This window comes from Poecilia mexicana, unplaced genomic scaffold (genome assembly GCF_051168715.1).
Source record: "Poecilia mexicana isolate PSO_F unplaced genomic scaffold, ASM5116871v1 scaffold_20, whole genome shotgun sequence".
Classification (NCBI taxonomy): domain Eukaryota; kingdom Metazoa; phylum Chordata; class Actinopteri; order Cyprinodontiformes; family Poeciliidae; genus Poecilia; species Poecilia mexicana.
In genome coordinates, this window is record NW_028263389.1 from 24,334,184 (window position 1) to 24,355,485 (window position 21,302).

Consider the following 21,302-nt stretch of genomic DNA (forward strand, 5'->3'; position numbering starts at 1 on the left):
ATAAACTTTCAATTTCTCGCAAAATCCTTTTTTGAATTGGTAAAATAGGGTCAATAAATAAATGTGATTTTGGCTGAAGAGAAAATGTGTAAATGAAGTTTTGCACCTGATGTTGCTGTGAATGTGGGAAAGCAGTGTTGTCACTGGCAAAGGATGTGTTATGGAATACACGTCTGTGCTTTAATTAGAATGCACCATTCTGAGATACTGTATGTTTGATCTTTGAAGAAAATCAAGCATGACCCAATCACTAATTAGAAAATGACTATTGCTGCTATATATAAACTTTAAAATCTCAATTTTTCTTGGAAATATTATGATGTATTTAATTAAAGAGAAATTAAGCCAGAATTAATTACTAGAATAATGTGTAATATTGCTGGAGTGATAATCAATCCACTTAACCTTTGACTCATTGTTTCTAATGAGCTTAAGACATATACAGCGTCCAACCATAATCTTTGAGATTGTTTCTGTATGACCAACAAGATATTCTTTTATAGGTGAGTCAATGTTGCTAAAAAAATATGCTTTTTAAAAATATGATACTTATTTTAAACCATATGTAACATTTGATCACATAGCACATTTCATGGATAACAAACACAAAGGTTTAATGAAAACAAAATCTAAAAACAAAATAACTAAAAGAACATGAAGACTAAAACTAAATCATAAAAATGTCTGTAAGTAGTCTTCTGCTGCCCTCAAAATGAATCAATACAATGTAAAGACAAGAAAACAGTTTTAGAAGTTCTCTCTGGCTGCCTGATCAGATGATCAAACTTGACAAAAACAGAAAGACAGACAGATAACCACCAGAGTCACACGGTGGGTCTCCTGACCTCTCCTGAGGCTGTTTCTGTCCAGAAAGTGTGCACACACACACACACACACACACACACACCTGGATCATCAGCGGATCTCTCTCATTATTCTCCCAGCTCTCTGCTTTATCTTGTCTGGCTTAGGATTCTTATTAGCATTGTGAATGGAAAGACTGTCATGTTTCTATGAAGAGAAGTAACAGATTGTTGTCCTTAAGGACTGCAGCAGGTGTGTAAACAGTCCACATGTTTTGATCTTGTAACTGTTCTCTTGTATAATTCACCACAGTGAAAGCTTAAAACAGCATCAGCAGGGACATCCAACATTTCACTCCAAGTCCTCCCGACATCAAGCAGAAGCCAAACGCTTTCAGCTTCTGCTTCATTTCAAATTTTGTCTTGCTTTATTTTAGCTAATAGCAAAACTCACATGTGTTTCACTCAGTCTGCCTACTTCTGCACTGCTTTAGTATATCTGCATGTGTGCCAGACAGTGCTGATTTATTCCCACTGGTTTCTGCATCTCCGTCTGCAGTGGAGCGGCAGCCTCATGTGCTCAGCCATCTCGCGGCTTCACAGCACTCTCCTCTCATTCATGCCTACCCAGGCTTTGCATAATGACTCAGTGTAGCTGCGCTGTTTAGGGGAGATTAAATTTAGAACAGAGCTAAGGGCCGTGGAGCTATCACACACTCCACCAGTGTCTTCAGCTGCATGCATTCAGAGCTTTGTGTTGATGCACAGTCCACTCAGTCAATCAGTAAGATACTAAGCTGTAAGTGTATTTTAAATTAGGGGCAGTGCTATATTATAAAATATATTATTTTTTTGCATAGAAGAATGACAATATGAGTTATGAATAAACCTTCCCTTTCTGCTCTTTTCTTTTCATTAACCCTGGGGCTAAGGACCTAGGTCAGATGTGGGCAGTAAGGACAGAAAGTTCATCCTAGTGGTATTATCTTTATTGGAAATAATATTTTTAATGCATGACATTAAAAATCCTATTCACCTGCCTCCTGTGCTACTTATGTTCCTGTCTGACTTTTGTTTCTCACTGGTTTCTGGTTTGGTCTTGGTTGGTTCATGTTCTTGTCCATGTCATGCACTGTTATTCCTTCTTCATGCCCAGCCAGTTATTTAGTTCTTTGTTTTTGATTTACTTATTTTTTAAATAAACCTCAGCTATGGCACTCTACTCCTGCCATTGGTGCTTTGGCTCTTTATGATTCAGCCTCACCAACCATAACAAGAATCACAGATCATCTCTTCTTATGATCCGAGTATGTGGATACACCTGCAAGTTTCTGATATTTACCACTTTTACCTTTTCACTATACTGCTGAAATGTTGCTGTTCTGCATCCTCTGCAGATATTTCAAAGATATCTATGAAGGATATTTCTATTCTATTCTATGCAGACATATTCCTCTTGAGTGTAATGGTCAGATACATTTCATAAAATATGAATTAACGCTTTCACACTGTGTCACTCTGTATTCAACACCTCTGCCTTGACTTTGCCAAAGTGTTGTGTGTGAGCACCAGTGAGCGGAGAGTCTGGGGAGCTGTGATAACTTTGATGTTGACTTGTGTAGAACTGCAGCTCTGTAGAGATACTGGCACTATATCAAACAAGAGGTGCATTACAAACACACACACACATACATGTATACACACATATACAGGTAAAATTCAGATATTTACATCCACCGCATAAAAAAACATAACCTTTCTTCTCAATGTTGGACATTAATTTAGTCTAAATTTTCCTATTCATGGCAGGTAGGATCAAAAATATTTCTGTATTAACATCTGTTCGTCTGCTGCCTTAGCCGCCATGTTTCACACTGTTAGGGAAATCCATCTCAGCTGCTATAACCTGCATCTGTTCCATCACTGATACAAGATCCCTTCAGCCATTCAGTTTTTGCCAGATGAATAGTTACATCATGTGAGTAAAAATGTCCAGCAGTCGTTCCATACCTGTTTCTGACTCCCTGTTCTTGACCAAGCCTTCACTCCCTGAAGTTTTACCTCTTCTCTTGTCTATCCTGGATGTGACACTTGCCAACCCATTGCCGTTATGGACTTCCACTCTGGTCACAGACTCCCACTTTTTGCCCACTCCCCTTTTGATTATTCTGATCCTACCCTCTTGATAACAGTTCCTTCCTGTATTTCCAACCAAGCTCTGTTCCTGCATTCTCCATTTGCTCATTGTGTCCATTCTCTGCCAAAGATGTTCCCTTCTTGGATTTCCTCTCATCTGCTGTTGACGGTTTTCACCAAAGATGTTAGCACCCTTCCCATGCCATGAAACCAGTGCTCTGATTTAGAGCACCGGTGCTCTTTATCAGTGCTCAGATCTGGCCAGATCACCAACCTTCTCACGCCTTTTACAGTTGCTCCTAAGTCCTAATGAGCAAGGTCAAAGCTTCCAACAACTCCTTGCTTTTAAATCAGTCTTTGAACACATTTCCTGTGCTGGCTCTCATTTTCAGTTCTCAAAGTCAAGATATTGCAGTATATTCTTGCATAAAATTGGCTCGTCACCAGCACAGGAACGGCAGTATGATGTGGAGAGTTCACTAGTCACCCTGGAAAGTCAGAAACTACGGATGTTTTATCCTTGTTGGCCTCCTGGAATACACAGATTCAACCTCCAGCAACTGCAGTAACCTCCAGACTACTGGAGTTGCTGGAGCTCCTAAGCATTGCTTTCAACTGTCCGGTTTCCTACGGAGAAGTGTAAAGTTACTTTTGCACTGATGTACCTGCTCTCTGATGTAGTTGAGCTATGGGACACTGCTGAGTGGACTAGAGTCTCTGAAATCTGCTAATCCTTTCAGTCATTTTCCAATGACTTAAGCTGAATTTTTGACCTTGAGCGACCTTGAAAGTAAGAAAGCAATACACTGTGGGTGCTGTGGTGGCACAGGGGTTAAGTACAACCCACATATGGAAGCCTTAGTCCTCAATGCTGCCGTCGCAGGTTTGATTCCCGGCCTGGTGACCAATGCCACATGTCTTCTCCTTCTCTCATTACCCTTTTTCCTGTCAATTCACTATCAAATTAATGCCACCAGAGCAGGGGTGGGCAACTCCAGGCCTCGAGGGTCGGTCTCCTGCAACATTTAGATGTGTCTCTACTTCAACACACCTGAGTCAAATAATGAGGTCATTAGCAGGACTCTGGAGAACCTGACTGCACTTAGGAGGTGAGTCCAGTGTGTTGGACCAGGGAGAAATCTAGCAGTTGCAGGACACCGGCCCTCGAGGACCAGGATTGCCCACCCCTGCACTAGAGCCAGTAAAACTTTTAACAAAAGAAAGCAATACACCAAAGTTCTTGTTACCTTTACCCAATTTTTACCCTTGAAAATTAGGTAAAGTTACCAATTTTTTTGAACTATCACACTGTCATAAGTTTTATCCCAGGGGATGATGGGATGGCACTCCTGCTGGTGCTTCTACTCCAGTCCCTTGGTATTCAGCCTCCACCACTATGCAGTCCAGAGTTGGCTGGTGGGGGTCCGGTAGGCGATGCTTCCACTCTTCCAACCTGCTCATCTCAGTTCCAAGTCCTGATGGGGATGGAACATGTCAGTCTACTTCCCTGTTTGCCTGCCATCCCACATTCTTCATCTTCTCACCTGCTCCACATCATTCACTCCATAACTTGCATCTGTTCCATCACCAATATATGATCTACTCATGTGAGTAGATCTATCCGGGATTCCTTCCATGCCTGTTTTTTATTCCCTCTTCTCAACCAAGCCTTCAGTTTCTAAATTTATGGCTCTTGCTTTGTCCATCCTGTAGATGGCGCTCCCTAACATTTCTGGTCAGCCACTCTCGCTATGCAGAACCGTAACTACCACTCTGACAGAGTGACCATCACAAAGTTCTGATCTCAGAACTAAAACACTGTTTGAGCCTACAAACCTGACCCAGTTTCACCAGAAAGAGACGGACCAAATTCCAGCAAGCCACTGAGAGAAGCAGGTGAAAGGAAACCCAAAACATTGTACAGTTTAAAAAGTAATTGTAGCAAATTCTAAGGAACTGTATGTAAACTTATAAATTTGAGGAAAGTAAAGACAAAAATGTTGCTCTCAAATGGGAGAGAGAATTTGGGATTTAGCTCTGCCTACTCTGATACTTAGAAAACAGAAAATAATTTTGCTCATCCTAACTGACCTGAAAGAGAGGCAGTTCATTGTTATTAACTGTCACAGTGAGACGAAAAAGTTGTGTCTTTTTAAACAGTGGATGGAAATATCCTGGTCCAGTTGTTTGACAGATGGATGGCCTTTACTCCATGAGCATCTGCTCAGAACACACACACAGTATTTCTCCACAGCAGCTGTGACGCCATGTTGTGTTCAAAGAAAGCAGGCTAGGTCTGATTCATGTCCTGCTAAGCAAGTTTTGCTCTTTCTGGTCCCTGAGTCAGAATGAAGGAAGCTGGGGGTGAAAGCCATCCGTAAAACACAAAGAGCCAAAGAAACTGGGACAATGTCAGAAAGATAAGGAGCGTGGTGACTACACAACAACTGAGTCACACAACGCTTGACTAAAGCTATTTGATGCTTGTTAAGAAGTGAAGCTGTCAGCATCTAGACCAGCTTCACACTCTGTTGGTAAGACAGGAAAGACAATGAGTTCAGCTGATGACAACCAAACTCCTCTGATGCCGCGCTGCAGTCTCTAATCATAGGTTTCTCTCAAAGCCTGCAAGATTTAATTAGTGTTGCACAAACACTTGACAGGGACTTGAGAAGCTGTGAATGTTGCTCTGACAAATAACACTTCTCAGATGTTTGTGCGCGCGTGCGTGTGTGTGTGCGTGTGTGTGTGAGAGTGTGAGACTGTATATGAAAAACCTGCCTGAGTAAGCACCTGTTGGATAATTCAGACTGACAGAGGATTGGACTATAGCAGAGTGGAGGCAATTATTCTGTTAAAGCCTTTCAGTCACTGAAACATAAAGGCTGGTTGGTCGGTTTGAGTGGCTGAGTGAACGTGGTTCAGGGAGTATTAACATCAAGAGATTCTGTAGAAACATCCTCAGGTCTGTGCTGGTGGAAGTTGATCTTCTACAGCACAACTGGACTTTTCACACTATCCTTCTGGATGTTAACTTAGTTCTTGGTAAGCAAGTAAATTAATAAATGGCATAATGTAATGTTGTGGTGACTATTTAGTTTTTAATAACCTCTTTTTGTGATGAGACAAAAATATACTTTTTCTTTTGCTGTTTTAGAAAGAGGAGTCCATTTTTACAGTTTTCCATTTCAAGGTCAGCCTGTTAAAAACCATTCTAATTCAGGTTTTCAGCAGGTCTTATAATGTCAAATGTCAAACTTTCACTTCCATTTTCTGTTTTGGATTCTTTTAAAAACTTAAAAGTTATTACTCTTTTTTTTCTTTCAATCTAAATAAATATTTAGATTTATTTAGATTGAATAAATATCTACATTTTGTAATAAGATGCATATAACACATTATGGTTATATACATCTAAATAATTATAATAATTATATGCATTTAAATAAAGGTTTGTAACCTTTATTTAAAAAATAAAGGTTGCAGACCTTTATTTTTCATAAAGGTCTGTAACCTTTATAAAAAAAATTTGTTTTTTTTTTACATATTTGTTGAAACTGTCACTATGTGGTGTGTGAAATAAATCAGGTTCATCCAGCTTCTCCTGGTACTATCCAGAAACAAGCAACCAAAGTCAGGAGGGGGGTCTTAGAGCTGGCAATCAGCCCGTGGATGGTGCTGCTCATCCTTTCCCTCCCATAGACATTGCTTTGCTGCAGCTAGCCCAACCTGTCATGAATACTGAGGCTAGTTAGCATGGCTACGCTTTTCCTGTAATTGTAAGTTGTTTCTCCACCTTTATCACATTGAGCAGCAAGTACCTAAGGTCGATTGACAGCACTTAGACCCTCCTCCTGGCTCTGATTGGTTGTTTTTGGTCGGGAGTAGTGCATTTCTTCAGATGGCAACAGCAGCAGAGGGAGGAGGTGAAGGAGATCAATCTTTTCTCTTAATATACCGTCAAGACGTGGTAACAATTTTGGCAATTATGTAAATTTTTTAATGAAAGTTACATATTGCAGCTTTAAATAAATTGTGTAGGGAAGAAAAAACCCTTAAAAGTTAATGACATACAAAGAAATCCTTAGGATCCATAACCCATGGTTTTATATACATACATACATAGACTTGAAAAATGATTTTTAAAAACTCATAAAATCAACCCTAGCAAAGTGAATTATTATTATTATTATTATTATTATTATTATTATTATTATTAAGATCAATGAGGATTTCTCTGACATCAGATTTGTGATCTAGTTTGTCCTGTTTATGATCTGTGGTCCACCTCTTCAGCTTTTATTTCTTCCCCAGGAGTCTACGCCTTTGGCCTCTTCACGGTTGACATCTTCGTCAATGCAGGGCAGGTAGTGACAGGGAACTTGGCGCCATACTTCCTGACAGTGTGTAAGCCAAACTACACAGCACTCGGGTGTCAACAGGCGCTGCGCTACATCAGCCACCAAGAGGCCTGCACAGGGAATCAAGACGATGTCCTGAGGGCCCGCAAGACCTTTCCCTCAAAGGAGGCTGCTCTCAGCATCTATGCTGCTCTCTATCTGGCTGTGAGTTTATCTTTCTGATCTGTGGGCCAGATTAATCTTACAAGCACTCTGATCAGTTTAGCTGTGTATCTACACTGTTTTCTGAAGGTTGCTGGTTCAGTTTTTCTTTCTGTTCGCTGTATTTTTGATTGCTCTGTGAAGGGCCCTCCAGTCATGTGGCTTTGGACTGCCAGTTACTCCCTGCATGGAGTAGAGAGCAGATTGCCTTTGTTATCTTTGTTATGTTAAAGCTATATATATATATATATATATATATATATATATATATATATATATATATATATATATATATATATAGGCTCAATTCACACCTTTATGTGTATGTATATACATATACATATATATATATGTATATGTATATACATACACATAAAGGTGTGAATTGAGTTTTGGTTAAGGATGTAATGGATGGCTAGGGCTAGGTTGTAGAAATGAATGGAAGTCAACTCAAAATCCCCACAAGACAGCTTAAAAAATGTGTGCTCATGCCTATGTGTATAGCTCAGCAAAACTCCGCTCAGGGTGAAAATATATCAGGAAGAGAGAGATGTTCACTGTTTGAGAAATCCTCCTTTAGGCATCCATTTGAGTCTGCTAAACTTGTGTCCAGAGCTTGAGGTTTCTGCTCAGACTGCTCTACCACCAGACCAGGCAGTGAAGTACAAGGTCACATCACAGATTACCATGACAATACGGAGAATGACATGAGTTTTAGTGTGCTGTGATACGTACTTTCATTTCTCAATTAATTAATATAGATGAATGATGAAGCAGTAAAAATATTTTCAGTCTCTTTCCTGTTCATTTCCTGCAGCAGCAGTGATAAGGATATGTGTGCCATCGATACATTCTGTCATATTTGGCAGGTCTGGGAAATGACAGCTTAAAAGGTGACTGACCCCAGTCTGAGACGGTGCACAATGTCTGCTATAACTGAATCTTATTTCAAACAGGCCTATCTAACTTCAGAGGATTTAACATCACCCAGCAGAGTGGAATCCTGTGTAAGTCTAATCTATCTAATAGGTTTGTGCCTCAGTAAAACGTGTCATGAGTGGAAAGAGGCATCAGTGCAGTGGCTTCTCATTCATAACACAGTGCTGCCTTTCTGCATCGCCGACATCATCCAGGATGCAACTACTTGCACACGAATGTAGAGCAATAACTGGATATAGCCTGCAGACATTACTGACGTAAACATCCAGTTTAGGTCAAGAAATCCTTCTGGAGTATTGTACATTTAAGAATCCTTCTGCTGGGATAGACAGTGGTGAGAAAAAGTGTTTGTCCCTGAATCCAGTTGAGATGCAGTGTCATGACCTCCAAATGGTGGTCCACACTTGAAAAGCCTCCAATATGGCTTTATGGCCACAATTTTGCAAAGATGAGTGGATCAGTTGTTCTCTGTAGTGATGCAGAAGGCTCATTGCAACTCATGGCAAATGCTTGTTAGACGTGTTGGGAGACAACCTGTGTAGGGTTTACCTTTATCTCATTTGTGTTTCCTTTGTGAAACATTTACATCTAATTGAAAAAGATAATAAATCCCATGCATCATGGTTTAAGTATAGAAATCCAGTTAGGACTGCTTGCTTCAGGTGGGCGGGGTTCTGTAGAAACTCAGACTTTCTTAAAGACAACCAAGCAGGCTGTCTTCACAGAAGCTGTTACCATGGTTATATAATTGAAGTTTGATTCCATGTATATACCTCGCTGACTTAAACAGATTGTTCACAAAAGTTGCTTTGTGGAGTAGGCCCTTGTACTCCCTGTGGGTATTTACATCTCTTCAGAGACCTTTAAACTGTCAGAGTGATGTTTCAAAGAATGCTTTCTATTAATTCATTCTAGGACATTCTATGTCCTTTTATGAAGGCATAGAAAATTCAGTTCCTAAGAAAAGAAGAATATTATGTCAAGCCAACAAACGTTTTTAACACAAAAACAATATTTCGTGATGTACACAATCATAGAGATAACTGCTGATTGACAGTTAATCTTCAAGAGGTAATGGCTAAAGAAGCTGGCTGTTCAAAGAACAGTGGCCAAAGAAACAACCCAAGATCTAACCAGCTGTGGCTCATAATGCAGCTGGAGAACTGATAGCTTGACACAAGGAAGTACAGAGTTCTGGGGCTGACCTGGACTGGATGTCTCCAGACCCAACAAAGGAGCCTATAAAGGGTCATGTCCAAATTGCAGAGCTCGTAGACGGAGAAGAGGAGTTCAGAAAGTCATGACAAACTCTGTAGATTGTGTTACGGCCACTGATGCCAGGATCTAAGAAGCAGTGGACAAAAGCTAGAAGGCCACAGAAACCCACAAAAAAGCTCTTATGACCCTTAAAGTGCCTGAATTGATTAAGGAGCTTTGGAGGACATCTAGGAGGCTGTGGACACTCCATTAGTTGGTTCTTACCAGCTAATGGAGTTTGAAGGTCTGCTGAATGGTTGCCAAATCTGTCATTGCGGCTCTGGAGTTTGATGGAGACAATTCTCTGGATGTAGACCAGCTGACCTTCTTGGGACTCATTAAGAGAATAGGAACTGGAATCAGAAAGGGAACTTCTTTGGCCCTCTTTTGGAAAACTCTAAAAACAATAAATTAACATCCTCAGCCCCCTTGTCAGAAAGCAGGAAAATTAAACAGAGGCAAACTTGTCAATGCCCTCTTGATGAAGAGCTCAGGAACAAGAACACAAAGGGAATCCTCTGAAGGCAGAGACATCTGGTCCCAACAGCACATAAATCAGTTGTTAAGACCTTTGTTTTAGTAAACATTTATTACACTTCACTAATCCTACTTACTATCTGCAGTGTTGTCCTCACCTCAAAGTTCCAGGATTAACTTTTTACACATATGTAGTTAGATTTCCAGCTAAACCAGGCTGCCACAGAGTTTTTGAACAAGTCGAATAATTATGAGTGTCACAATTTTTAGGTTCAATATATACTTTACATATGCACCACTGCTACAAAACCAGCATAGCTGTAAATGTCACAGCAATAACTCATTAAAGCTTTTGAATTTAATGCTGCGCTGTTCAGACCCTCAGTGCAGATACCTCATCATGCTGGATACTTGAAGTGGTTGACAGTGCTAGGTTGTTCGTTCTGTTCATTTATTCATTCAGCTTGTTGTTTACCAATTGTGGGCACTCACACTCACAGGCTGAGAGCAAACAAACTTCTAGCCTGATAGCCATGTGACAGAGGCTGCAGCTTCAGCTTTCTGCTGTTCCCTCTAGGTGACGATGCTTTTAATCTGCTTCACATATAGTATTAATGTGCTTATAACATTACCCTTAAGTATTTCAGATCAGTTTTGGCTTTGTGCTTTTTATGATCTGTATGCATCCTACTAAGTGATTCTAAGCAGTAATCAGATATGACGATGTATAACAATTCTTCTGCATCTACTGAAGCTTCTAAACATTAGTACTTCATCAAGAGGTTTACAGTTGCAACACATAAAAGGCAGCATTAAGCTATTGTTCTGAAGCTGAACAATAGCTTCAGATCTCTAACAGAGTATGAATGTCCTATCAAAGAACTAAATAATCTTTGGTCCCAACATTGTTTATCTGATTTACATCTCTTAAGCTGTAGTTATGGTTAGTATCATCAAGGTGTGGCAGACTGAACTCGGCTCTGACTAAGACTAGGTTACCAGGCTGTCAGTCAAAACCTTGAAAGATTAGTTTCTAATTTTTGGGCTGGTAGTAAGCATAGTGATGTAATTATCTATTATTTATGTTTTCATTCAGGCATTTTGAAAAACAACAACAAAAAACATACTAATCTGTATGCTTTTGAAAAATATGGAAGAGTTTAAAGAGGAAATATGAAGTGGGTCACTAGATTGCTTTAGGAAACATGGACTGTTACCATGACAACTACGTTCTAGATTATGATTTGTTTGGAACGTATTCAGTAATAATGCAAACATCAATATAACCTATGATTGGTGTATATACAGTAGTATTGAATAAATGTTACTATTACTGAAAAGTAATTTCAGCAATGCGGTTCACTATACGACACATTGTATAGATTAATTTCACTCAGACTGATGAGACTGTATCTAATAATTATGCTGATTTTCTGCTTACAGCTGATGAAACCACGTCTGTCTGCCTATATGGATCAATCTGAATAATAATAGCGGGATGAAGGGGTTAGGAAAGAGAAAATAGAGATGATTTAAGTGGGCCTTGAAGGAAATTTTGTGCTCAAATGAAGAATTATAAACTGTCCTTAGAGGCTATCTGCTGCTTCAACACAAGAGATTAGTAATTAGAGCCAAAGACAAGCCATATGTGTCTCCCTGCCTCGCTGTCTCTCTGGAGTTGACCCTACTGGCACTAAATCAAGGCCAGACTTGTTATTAACATGCATGTGTGCCATAGTTTCACAATTGTGTTCAAGAAAAAGCTCTAATGATGAATCTGCCTCAGTGATGACACAGGGTTTTGAGACCTGGAAATGTGTAAAATCACTGCTGCATCTAAAACTGCACAGATTCATAACTTAACATGTTCTAAGTATGATTCAGCTGTAATGAATCCACCATGTTGTATGATTTCTGTTTCTTTTTAAGTTGGTCTGGATTTTTTATGTTTTCTTCTCCTTTGTGAGTTTTTATTAGATTTTTTAGAATGTTGCCTCCTTGGTTTAACTTTTCTTCTTGAATTTATCTCCTAATCTCAGTTTAGCTCTTCTTTTACCTTTTAATTTTAGGTTCTTTATCAGTTTTTTCTCTACTTCTGGTCTGGTGTTGTCTTAACAGTTTCCTGGTGAGGGTGGGGGCAGGGCTTTGCCTTAGCTGCAACAAACTACTCCCATTAACATTTCTGGATCACTCCAAAAATCCTCAACCGTATCCATGTCACTAACACAGCAATCCACAACAACAAAACCTATATTTCCACCTGACCAGTAGCACCTTTAGCCACAATGTCACAGTGGCCTGTCCCTCTAACTGCCTAACCAGAATCTAACTTTACTCCCCCGAGCCTCCGAATGTTGAATTGATGGTTTTCATGCACTTAAGGCCAAGATAATGAGCAGAATCGACTGAATAGGGCTGTCATCTCACCCGGTCATGTGTTTCTTCTGGTAGATGTATGTGACCTTCACGGTCCAGGCCAAGGGGACGCGCCTGGCCAAGCCTGTCATGTCTCTGGGGTTCATGTGTCTCGCCTTCCTCACTGGCCTGAACCGTGTGGCGGAATACCGCAACCACTGGTCGGATGTCATCGCAGGTTTTATCATTGGCATGGCCATCGCCACCTTCCTGGTGAGAATCACATATTTTTGTCACTATGGAAACATTTCTGTTTAGGAGAAGCAAAGTCCTCATCCTGATAGTAGCTGGGGAGGGGGGGCCATCCATTGCCTCCACACAACACCAGAACTAGTGATGTGTTTCTTAATGTTATAGTTAGAGGACTAGAATACGAGTTGTGAGGAGATGGGACTGTGGTTCAGCTTTTTGTCATTATTCATATTCTAATCCTCATAGATCACTATTTCTCAGTTCTGGTCCTCATAGACTCCTGACCTGCAGGTTTTTGGTGTTTCCTTTCTGCCACACACCTGACTTGAATTAGTGGTTGATTAACAGGCTTCTGCAGCTCTGGATGGCTGCAGAGGAGGTCATGCAATCATTTGAATTAGCTGATCTGGAACAGAGACACATCTCAGACATGCAGGACAGCAGTTCCTGTCACAGCCAGTTAGTCAAGTTAACACAAATACTTTAATATTTGTAGTGCTGTGAAAAAGGACTCCCCTGTTATTGATATATGTTAAAAATAATTTTATTAGGGGGATTATTCATAATCCTTAATAATATATTTGATAGCTTTATCCTTAATATCAGACAAAATTACCCTGAGTAAATTTAAAAAAGTAAACATAAATACTTTAATGATCACAAAAGAAAATGAAATGTTGCATCTCATGATCCAGTTTTCTTCAGAGAGCTGTTGTCGATGGAGATGGCTGTGGACAGGATTACAGCAATTCTGAAAAAGCCCTGGCTGAACATACTGTTTTTCTATGACAATTTCATGAAGAGGATACATTTTCTTGATTTTGCTAAAGTCCTTCTTTGCACCATCATCTCCTGAGGTTCCACAGTCATCCAGAGAACAGAACCTTTCCTGCTACTCTGTGCTGTAGCAAAGTGAAACCTCTGAATCAGCAGCTTCATGGTGTCTGCATCTACTCAATCAAGTGAAAATTGTAGCTTGAACCTGAGAGCCACTTTTTCCATAACCCTGAAGGAGCTCCACTCCTCACAGCACTGGCACCCTGAGGATGCAGCCGGCTCAGAGCACCCTCTGCTTTTCTGCTGTGTTTCTAGTAACCATTGTACCGTCATTGTTTCTGTAGGTGGTGTGTGTCGTTCATAACTTCAAAGGCAAGCTGCTGTTGAATGAGGACTCTCCTGCTGAGCCGCAGCCCAACGCAGCCATACTGAACATGGGTCACCTGGACAGTCCTCTGGAGAAGTACATCGCTTCCCAGGTTGGTGAGCACTTCACACGTCAGGTTTGGCAGAACTGCCCAAATGAAAAAAAAGTATACTTTAGTATATTTCAAACATACTTACATTTGTGAAAGTACACTTTAAGTATACTAAGTATATAGTCTACTACCTATAAGTATATCTGAAGTAAACTAAAAGTATACTTGTACCAATTTCGAAATTAGAACTTTAAACACACTTAAACATAATTGTACCAAAATACACTTTTAATATATTAAATAAAATTATACTTTAAGTGAACAAAATATATATTTGCCCAAGTCTAAATATACACTTGCTCAAGTATATTTAAAATATATTTGTGTATATTTTAAAATATATGCTCAAAATATAATTTTTTTAAATTCACTTAACACTGCTTTAGATTATTATTTTCAGTATGTTTTAAATGACATCTCAGTGTAAATTTTAGGCTAATAAAGTATGCCTTTTTTAATTTCCTTTATTTAACCGGGTGAACTCCGTTGAGATCTAGATCTCATTTTCAAGAGGGACCTGGGCAGAAGTCTGCAACACGCAGCAACCTGGTTACAAAATAAAACTAATTAATACATATGCAAAAGTATATATTTTAGTGCAGGGGTGTCAAACTCCAGTCCTCAAGGGCCGCTGTCCTGCAGTGTTTAGATGTGCCACAGGTAAAAAACAGTGGAATGAAATGGCTTAATTACCTCCTCCCTGTGTAGATCGGTTCTCCTGAGCCTTGCTAATGACCTAATTATTCTTTTCAGGTGTGGTGCAGCAGAGGCACATATAAAAGTTGCAGGACAGAGGCCCTTGAGGACTGGAGTTTGACACCCCTGTTTTAGTGCGTTTAATGCAATATGTAGGCATACTTTTTAAGTACCTAAAAAGTATTAATGTTAAGTGCCTTAATAATCTTTTAATATTTATTAAAATTGCATACAAAAAAATTATAATCATGATGTATTGTTTAAAAAAGTACCCAATTAATTTTCAGATGTATGATTTAAGATCTGTAATCAACCGCATTAGCTCCAGTTCATACTCCAGACCAGATGGTGGCGGTATTGCACACTTTCATTTTTTTTAAACGCCATAAAGAGAAGAAAAAACTTGAACGCAGGGAAGATAACAGACGCTGTTCAAATTTGTCATTTTTACTTGCATAATATTGCCTTAAAAGTAGAGAGGGCCTTGACAATAGTTACTAATTTTGGTAAATTCAAGCTGGTGACGTCCTAATCCAAGTTAGACGACAACACAATGGGACAGCAACCGATGGAAATGAAATTAAATGTGTCACTAAAGGAGCCCCGAGGGACGAAGGTAAGTGGTAAGTTTGCTTATTAATTATCTTCATCTAATTATAAACAGTGCAGTAAAGATATATAACTTACATTGGTTTCATAAAAACGTTGGTTTTATCAATTTTATTGTGACTTGTATGATTATTATTATAACAATCATTCAGCTTCATGTTATAAATGCATGGAGGCTGTTTGTTGCGTCTTATACTTTTATTCATAAACTTAACCTGGTTTTAATTGAGCTCCATAAGACAGAGAGACTTTGATATTGTGAGGTTGTTGTTATAACTTGTTCATCAATGTTTTTATCTTCAACATATGTTTTCAGTCTAAGCAAATGAAGATGAAAGAGGAAGCCAGAGAAATCAGGCGTTAGGAAACCTGAAGACGTTTCTGTCTCAGAAGAAGCTGTGACTCCACCAGATCACTAATCAGCTCTGAGGATGAACCTCCACATCGTCTTCATGGTGTAATTTTTTATTTTATTTTTTAAATGAGGAGCTAGTTACATTTTCAACAACAAAAACTGGTATGTTACCAACACCAAGTGCTTAATAAACATGATTTGGTTTAAAGATAACTAGACAGATTTTTCCCCTTGTTAATCTAACATTTCTCTTTCATACATTTTATTTGTTGTTGGCTTTCAGGACCCTGTGATCGACTGGTGATCACAGGGTGAACCCTGCCTCTCATCTGATGACTGCTAGAGATGGGCACCACCAGCCCTCCTCAGCACCCTGCAAGGATCAGTGTGTTCAGATCATGGATGGAAAGTTTTTAAGGTAGTTTGTCTCCTTAAGTTCACACTTAAAACAGCTTCATAGTTGATGCCAACATCAACTGATTCTATGACATTGCTGACTATTTTTTTCTACTTCTAACATAAACAGGCAAAGAAGACATCCAGAAATGTTTTTTTCACCCCAGGCATCGGGTCTCAATCATCATCAGTTCTGATGATGTCACACACATGGTGAGTCCATAACGTCTTAAAATTGTTTTATTTTTTTATTTGCCATTTTTCTGTACACGTTAAATACAAATGCTTTCTCTGTTTAATTGCTCTATTGTTCTTTTTTTTGTAGGTTTCTGTAAAGTGCAGTGAACTGGAATGTTCTGTTGTTGATCCTCACTGTCATTTTTTATTGTTACACTTAAATTTTCATGTTCATTGTGTTCACTTTTGATGTGTAAACTAATAATTTATGTAAAGTTCATAAAGTTGTGAGTAAAATTGGACAATTTTAAAATGTCGGTAATAAAACAAAATATTTGAATTACCTTGAACATCTTGTGTAATTAATCTTTCCATGTAATTGTAGCCTAAAACAATGTAAGTACTGTAGTGTAGTTATGCATGTAATGTACAAAATAGGAAAGTAGGAATAAAGAAGACTTATGAGTAATTAAAATTATACTTTATTAGCAATAGCAGTAAATCAAAAATAAAAATTAAGTGTAATTTAAATGTATTACTTATATATTATTAGTAGAGGTGTGCCGATCAGGTTTTTTCCTGCCGATACCGCTACCGATCACCCATGAGGGTCGATACACCGATACCGATCACATAATTATTATTATTTATTTATTTTTTATCATAAACCCTACCGGTTACATTACGTGGAAAAAGGAACCATGAATTCACCTTAATTTAGACAAAAACGTGTTTTTAATAACTTTTTCCAAGAAGAAAACTAAGCAAAACAGGCTTTGTGCAAATTGTACTGCTATTGATAATACTGTCTTTAACAGACTGATAACATATGAAGGCTCTGAAGAGGCTAAATAATACAAAGAGCCAAAATAAAACCTCTCAACATTGCCAAAAAGTTCAAGTATAAAACTTAACATTCAAAGGCAAAAACAGGTTCCATTACAATAAACAATCCAGAGTTACTGAATGAAAACTTCCTGATAGCATGGCGGCTAGCTGATTACTGCTAGCTCTGATTGGCTGTTTCTGACTGAGCGGAGTAATTATGCAGAACAGGGAGGAGATCGATTATTTTTTTTTTGAGATTATCTGCCTCATGTTAGGACAGCGAAAGTTTTAAAACGTATGTAAAATGTATTTTTTTAAGTTAGATGCTGCAGCTTTAAGCAGGTTCGGTGTGAGAGTCACTACCAGGTGGAGCAGAAGCGAAGCTCCGTCTGTGAAATATTACTACCTGTAGCGTAGCAGCGGTTCAACAGCGAGAGCAGAACCAGCGTCTGACATCGCAGCTCGAAGACTTAAATAATTTTGCAGGTTATTTGTTTAGCTTTCTGACCGTCATGCTAATCCGGGTGAGTGTTTGTAGCTGTGCGCTGCTTTACCTGCTATCTGATCCTCCGTATGTCTTTTTTACTGCAGTGAGCCTCGATGTAGCCAAACTCCGTCAAGTATCTCATTGTTTTTATGTCGTATTAGCTTCGTTGTGTTGATGCATTTTGACCTGCTTCAATTTTCCGCCGCAACACGGAAACTTCCCCATTCACTCAGTGCGTTATAGTTCCACATCGCTTAGGATTTGTTGCTGCGCGTTTGCGCAGAGTGAAGGAAAGAGGAGACCAGCTGCACAGGCAGGCTGCGAAATGAGAAGCAGGTGATCGGTATCGGTAAAAGAGACAATGATCGCCGATCACCGATCATGCACTTTTTCACGAAAATAGGCCCGATTATGATCGGTGACCGATCGATCGGCACACCTCTAATTATTAGTATATTGAAAATATATTAAAAGTATATTTTTAATATAATTCTATGACAGAATTAGTACACTCAATATAAAAATGAAGTTGTTGAATATTACATTTAAAAGTATACCAAGTACAACTTGAAGTTGTTCCAAAAAGTATGGTGAAGTATACTAAAAGTTGTAATTTTATATAACTTAAGTACTACTAAAGTATACTAAGTATAAAATTAGTTGTTCCAAAATAGTACAGTTTAAGTACATCAATCAAATTATGCTAAAGTTTGTTAAAATTTAGTATACTAAAGCATACTTTTTTTTTTAATCGGGTGAACTTCCTTTCATCCTATAAAGAGATCTGGAAGGAGATCTAGACGCTTCTTTATTTAAATGTTTAAATTAATTAGCGAAACATGAAGCACATGTGAACACAATATGCAGAGATTATTTGTCATTTAGGGAACATGTGGATTTTTCTCAAATGCACGTTGCTACTGCAGGAGACAGATGATGAAGATGAGGAGTCTTGCTATATTAAGGAGTGCCTTCATGTTTTCCTGCGCTGGCTCCGGGGCCTCAGCTGGTTTCAACACCCCAGAAATAAAAGGCAAATCAGCTTTGATTTGGTTTGGATGATGATCTCTAGACAAATCTGCTTCTTACTCTTCCCTACTGTCTGTGTTTGCTTCTGCTGCTTGGTTACCCCCATTAACCAGCCACCAGAAGAGGTTAGTTTACCTTTAGTGGTTGGTTGATCAACCACTAAAGATAAACCAACTTTAAATCCTTTCCATCTCACTGAAGCATTGAAGTTTGATCTGTATTGAACTCTTCTACCCTATAAAAGTAACCAAGTTTTTGTAGCCAAATTCTGTAGCCATCTTGCTTGGCCATTGGAACAGCTTAAAACATTTTCAATGTGAATATTCAGTGAGAAATCACAGTCCTATCACTATATCAATGACAAATGATTTTGTCATTTTCCAATTCAGTTTATAATTCTAGTTTTTCAGAGTTTTGATGCAGGCTCCATGGAACTTCTGCTTTAAGCTGCCATCTTGATTCTCTGTTTCATAGCGCCCCGAAAAGTCATATTTTAATATTTTAATGATTCCCCTTGTGGTTCATGCTGCCCCTGCTTCCACAAAGTTCTTAGATAACTTTCTGACCACCTACAGGTAGCATGATTAATGCAGTGAATCCTATTAAAAACATGTAATTGGAGAAGAAAACCTGTGTCTTTGCTTCCAACCTGCCTGTGGTTTAGTTTTGGGCGTGTTGAGTGGGAATCGCTCTGTTCTCAACTTGTTATAAATTCTCAAAGTAAAACCTGCCATGAAGTTTGCTGGGTGGTTCCTCTGGCTGAAATTTTGCAGTTAAGATGATGATGATGATGTGTTTTTCTTCCTCCTCTGGGTGGAGCTATGTTTTTGCTCTGCTGCTACATGTCTTCCATTGTTTGTGTTCATAAAAAGTACATCAGAAATTAACATTAAGACAGTTAAATTTTTACATTTGTTACCTGATTCACAATCATTTAGGCAACAAATTTCAGGTTTTTACTTGTTAAAAATGTAGCGTTGCGAGCTGACTGAGTCGGACTGAAAATGTGAGATCAGGCTGATTGGCTAAGGGGAGGAGTCACTGGTTGCATCACTTTACTTCTCCACTGGCATCCCTTTTTTGCCTCTCTTCTTTTTAGAAAAATCTACAGACTGAGCAGACTAACACAGGTTGGTCGTGTTCTATTTGATCAGACTCTGGTCTACTATATGATCCCAGTAGAAAAACCGGTTGTTACAAATAGTTTGGAAATCAAATTTTTGTACCTCTAGAGATTACTTTAAAGGCAACTCTCATACAGAAAAATCTAGAAATCCAGAGAACCTACTGGATGTGAAAGCAGGAAGTCCTAGAAGATGACTTGTCCAGGAAACAATGTTAAGCAAAACTACAAGTGACATTCTGTACCTTTTTTAAACAGACCTCTTTTCTTTGGTTATATGTTAAGGAAATAAATAAATCTGACTTGAGGTGAAACACTGAGTCAATCAAGAACAAATCAAAATGCATTTTGATTATTATTTTATTAAGAAATTAAGCAAAGAAAATTAGCAATGACTCCCCTGGCTAGTCCAGGAAAGTAGGAAAAGATGAAAGTACATCTCTTTTAATATTCAAAAAAACCATACACCAACCCTGGGATACACCAGCTCTCTTTGTCAGAGGGCTGGTGATTAAACTGAAACTGGTGTACGTCAGAAATTAACATTAAGACAGCTACATTTTTACATTTGTTACCTGATTTGTTACCAGTTTCAGTTTCATTGTTAGCTCTGGTATTTGCACCTACAGACTGTGACCCTGGACCAGGGGCGCGGTAAAGGGGTGAAAAGTAATGACAATTCTAGGGGCCCTGACCAGCAGGGGGCCTTCCACAATTTATTTATTTGTCTTTTGTTCATAGAAATGAATAAAGAAAAATCGGGGTCCTGTCAAATACAAAATTAATCATATTGCATTTTCAAAGATTGTTTTTAGCAGTAAAATTTTAATGTTACCCCTCCCAGACCAAAAAACACAAATCTGTTTTTGCCCTGAAACCCCCCTGGATCTGCATGAAATGGTTCGTTCCTGCTTGGAGCGCTTGAGGTGATGCTGTTCAGCTGCAGTCAGTAGAAGCTGCAGCTAAATACAGCTGCCACGAAATGACTGTTCCAGTTACTATGCTGCTAAGAAAAGTTATAAAATCAGGTTTTCAAAAACAAAAAAGAGAGAGGGAGAGAGAGAAAAAGGCAAGAGTGTTAATTTATAACCCAGTTTTTCTCCAAGAGAGGTGGGTAGACTGTGTGAGATTATCAACCTGTTAGAATAGTTAGCTTAGCTACAGACTACTGTTTGCCTCCATCTCATTAGCATTTAATGAATTAAGGAAAAAAATTACCAACATATTCATATATTTAATTGTTCCCTGTGCCTTTTACCACTTAACAACAGATGAGTCAGTCAGCAGAAGCTGTAACCCACGTCCGGTTTTAGTGCTGTCAGTCACAATCTCATGTGGTGCTGCTCATCCTGCTGCTCATCTTTCCTCCCCCTTGATTTGTGCCGTGCTGCAGCTAGCATAGCACAGAGCTGTGCAGATTTAAACTGTGAATGCTTAGTCTAGTTAGCATAGCTACCAATGATGGCAGATAAATGGTTTCTTGTAATGATCAGTTGTTTCTCCACCATTAGCACATTTAGCAGTGAGTGAATGAGGCTAATTGACAGCGCTAAGAGCGTCCTACT

At 38.9% G+C, this 21,302-nt stretch overlaps 1 protein-coding gene and 1 long non-coding RNA gene across 2 annotated transcripts in view; both read left to right on the forward strand.

Annotated features, from left to right (window-relative positions):
* Nucleotides 1-18,766, forward strand: part of LOC106910372 (phospholipid phosphatase-related protein type 5-like) — a 65,953-nt gene extending 47,187 nt beyond the window's left edge. The window contains exons 4-7 of the mRNA XM_088001357.1: nt 7,254-7,504; nt 12,626-12,802; nt 13,903-14,037; nt 18,512-18,766. Of these exons, the coding sequence (XP_087857483.1) occupies nt 7,254-7,504; nt 12,626-12,802; nt 13,903-14,037; nt 18,512-18,766 (818 nt within the window). The remainder of the gene's footprint in view (nt 1-7,253; nt 7,505-12,625; nt 12,803-13,902; nt 14,038-18,511) is intronic.
* LOC148153508 (uncharacterized) lies at nt 15,135-16,613 on the forward strand. The gene is made up of 5 exons (XR_015761703.1): nt 15,135-15,356; nt 15,659-15,859; nt 15,981-16,115; nt 16,224-16,306; nt 16,419-16,613. It is a non-coding gene; the product is annotated as an uncharacterized LOC148153508 (long non-coding RNA).
* Nucleotides 18,767-21,302: the final 2,536 nt, after the last annotated feature.